The 3322-nt window shown below is 47.4% G+C and overlaps 2 protein-coding genes across 4 annotated transcripts in view; one reads left to right on the top strand and one right to left on the bottom strand.

Annotated features, from left to right (window-relative positions):
- mrps18c (mitochondrial ribosomal protein S18C) overlaps positions 1-965 on the bottom strand; it is a 2957-nt gene extending 1992 nt beyond the window's left edge. Inside the window, exons 1-3 of one of the 3 annotated variants that reach the window (XM_015393034.1) lie at positions 666-965; positions 490-542; positions 341-424 (exon numbers count right to left, since the gene is read on the bottom strand). In XM_015393034.1, coding sequence (XP_015248520.1) covers positions 341-424; positions 490-542; positions 666-726 — 198 coding nt within the window. In that variant the 5' untranslated portion in view covers positions 727-965. The remainder of the gene's footprint in view (positions 1-340; positions 425-489; positions 543-665) is intronic. The other 2 variants (XM_015393036.1, XM_015393035.1) reach the window with 2 other exon arrangements.
- Positions 966-1615: 650 nt separating this feature from the next.
- Positions 1616-3322, top strand: part of helq (helicase, POLQ-like) — a 13082-nt gene continuing 11375 nt past the window's right edge. The window contains exons 1-3 of the mRNA XM_015393026.1: positions 1616-2054; positions 2153-2720; positions 2808-2986. Coding sequence (XP_015248512.1) covers positions 1893-2054; positions 2153-2720; positions 2808-2986 — 909 coding nt within the window. The 5' untranslated portion in view covers positions 1616-1892. The remainder of the gene's footprint in view (positions 2055-2152; positions 2721-2807; positions 2987-3322) is intronic.

Below are 3322 nucleotides of genomic sequence, written 5' to 3' on the forward strand. Positions count from 1 at the left end.
ATTGACTCTTAGTTTGCTGCTCTTCCTGTTCTTATCTTAAAAGAATAAATCCTAGTCTCACAGGCTCATTTAAATTTTTCGGTTATCTGTTCAAATTTATGAATTGTCTAAAAAATCTTTCTGAAAATATCAAACATATTTTCAATTTAAACTAAAATATTAATACTATACATCAACGATAACAATGGTTTTAAATATGATTTTATATATAGGTCATCAAATCAGTTTGACTTTAGCCTGTCAGAAGCTGCCTGTAGTGTCTGCAAATGTCCAGCAGGTGTCAGTATTCAGTGACAGGATCAACCAATCAGCTCAGCGGAGCTGCCGCCATCGCTCTCACCTGGATGTTTTTAAAGTCCACGGTGACGCTGCAGAGGACGCAGCCCCTCTGGGGCTCCTTGGATGGACCCTCCGCCTTCAGGAGCTGCACAGAAAAACATCCCGTTATTTCTGCCTCTAGCGGCGGACATTAGAGCTTCCTCACCGTACCTCACCCACCGGCTCATCCTGCAGCGCTTCAGCCGATGACAGGCTCCTGTGAGCTGCGGGGGGAACAGAACAACGGTCCGATCAGACCCAATAAGGGTTCCGGTTCTACAAACCGGCCAGGTTTGGGTTCAGGAGAGGGGGAACCGGTTCGGACCGGTTGGGACTCGGTCACTCACCGCTGTTCCTCTGGAGAAACGCGGCAGCCTTGATCCTGCGGAGACCTCTGAGGCACAACATTCTGAGCGGACACTGGACCGGAAGCAGCAGGGGGACGACAGGAAACACTGGCAACGCCGCTTTAGTTCCGGACGCACTTCTTTTTATTTAATACTTTAAAAGGTAAAAACATTACATTTATTCGCGCATGTGTTTCTATTAAACAACAATCACAAAATAATAATTAACTCACGTTTCATATTACTCAATACATGACGTCACAGTCAGTGTTGTTATTCCAAAGATAAAAACAGGAAGAGATGGACATTTCTAAAATATACAGAAAGGGCAGTTCTTTATGTTAAACCAGCTTTTTAATTAAAGCGTTGAACTCAGCATCAAGCAAACATCAATATGTAACAAAGAATGTCTAAATGTATTTTAGAATAATTTCAGGTTATTGTGTTTATATCCAAATATTTATGGGGAAATTTATAAAATATTTTATAAAAATTTTTGACGACATTTCACTGTTTCATTTGAGGAATTAATCGATACTTGATTGCATTTTTATTATTATTTTATTTATTATTATTATTATTATTATGAATCCCCTTTCAAAATCAGGGTAATAAAAATAACTTTTTTTGATTGACAACTTCTTCTAAGGAGAAATCTCATGGTGAGCCTTTTACTATGATGGTTAAATAAGTTGATAATAGTTTAATTTAAAAAGAAATTCAATTTTTTATTTTTTATTTTTTTTTCCACCAAGAAAGTCAAAATAAAGAATTTTGTTATGATGGTCGGTAACAACAGATAGATGAATCCCTGACCGGATCAGACCGGTTTTTCTCGTTGTTTCTCTGTAGTTTGTATATTTTTAATCATCTTTATAAAATAATAATGATTTAATTTCATAAAAATTTCCTCTGGGTTCCAAACACCAGCAACCGGAAACCGGACGTGACGGAGGGACTTCTCCACCAATCATCGTTACTCCGCGTCTGACGTCACCAGTCGTACGTTTGAACGTGCTGAGCGGTTGGAGCTTCTTAGTCCTTTTATTCAAGTCAAGTTAGAATATTAATTTGATTTAATCGGTTTATTTCTGTCGCCAGCGGCGCGTGGTTCCGGCTAACTGTAGCTAGCATCGTTAGCGCTTCCGGTGGGTTCGGGTTGGGCTGATGGTCTGACCGGCCGGACCTCCGGGCTGAAGGATGGTTCCGAGGTGAACCCACGCAGGGATGAGCTCAGTGAGGCTCCACGTCAAAATCAAACGAGTCTGCGCGAGGAAGAGGCCGCGTGACGCTCTGAAGGCTCACCTGACACCTGTCCGAGGGGGAGGAGGGGGGTCAGCGCCATGCGCCCCCTGCAGCAGCATCATGGCAGAAAGTGCAGCTGTGGAGGTAGGGTGGGGTCCACTGGGGCAGGATGAAGGCAGGTTATAGATCTAGACTAGACAGACATAACCAATGTTCTTCTTCTTCTTGTGTTTGGCTGGCAGTTCTGCAGCGACAGTGAGGATCTGTTCGGGGACTATGACAGCATCCTGGAGGACAGCTCCATCCTGGCACGGCTGGACGATGCAGAGCAGCGTGAGAGACTGCAATCACAGCAGCTGCAGGGCTTCAGGACTCCGCCCCCTTCCACGGACGCCATGTCCTGCTCCGCCGCCCCCCTGGGCGACGAGCTGGAAGACCTACCCCCCAGCCAGCTGCAGTTCCAGGAGCAGATCCAGGATCAGGCAAAGAGGAGCCGGCTGCAGGTCGCCAAGGCGACCCCGATGCCTCCTGGCGGGGCCGCTGGGATCGAGGAACCCGAGGGGGCCAAGAGGCGTGGCGGGGTGAGGAAGAGCATGGCGGAGCAGCTGAAGGAGGCCATGCTGGGGAACGCAGCGGCTCCTGCTGCTGCGCCTCGCTCCGCGGCGCTGAAGGAGGCGGTTATTTCCAAGGAGATCAGCGAGGCCATGGAGGCCATCTCTGCAGAGGCCGCTGACCTGGGGCCCTTCTTCGGCCTCCCCAGGAAAGTCAAAGAGCTGATGCTGAGGCTGAGAGGAATCCAGAGGTTATACGGTGAGAACATGGGCGCTCAGCGAGGCGTCCATCATTCATCCTAGCGTCCATCTGAGGACATGACTGATCAAAGCTGTTGTTTCCCAGACTGGCAGGAGACGTGTCTGAACCTGGACTGCGTTCATCAGAGGAAGAACCTGATCTACTCGCTTCCCACCAGTGGAGGGAAGACCCTGGTGGCAGAGATCCTCATCCTCAGGGAGCTGCTGTGCCGCAGGAAGGACTGCTTGTTCATCCTGCCGTACATCTCACTGGTGCAGGAGAAGGTAGGTAAACCAGCGCCCGCTCCTCCACAGGTCTGAGTCCTCCGCAGCCCCGGAAGGAGCCTGGAGTCGTACCGAGGAGTAGGGCTGAACTATTTCGCCCAAAATCTAAATAGCGATTATTTTCAATCAAATTGCGATTTTTCTTTGCATTAAAGGGCAAACAGGCTGATGTTTCGCTCCAGGGTTTCAGTTCTTCCATGACCTTTAAAGCCTGCTGGTCCATTTGCAGTGTGCAGGTCATAGTCGTCACAAAAGAGTTAAAAACAATCGACTAGACTTTGTTTCCAAGTTTGAAGACGTTTCTCTTCCATCCAGGAAGCTTTTTCAGTTCAAAAT

The sequence above is a fragment of the Cyprinodon variegatus genome, unplaced genomic scaffold (genome assembly GCF_000732505.1).
Source record: "Cyprinodon variegatus isolate N-32 unplaced genomic scaffold, C_variegatus-1.0 Scaffold621, whole genome shotgun sequence".
Classification (NCBI taxonomy): domain Eukaryota; kingdom Metazoa; phylum Chordata; class Actinopteri; order Cyprinodontiformes; family Cyprinodontidae; genus Cyprinodon; species Cyprinodon variegatus.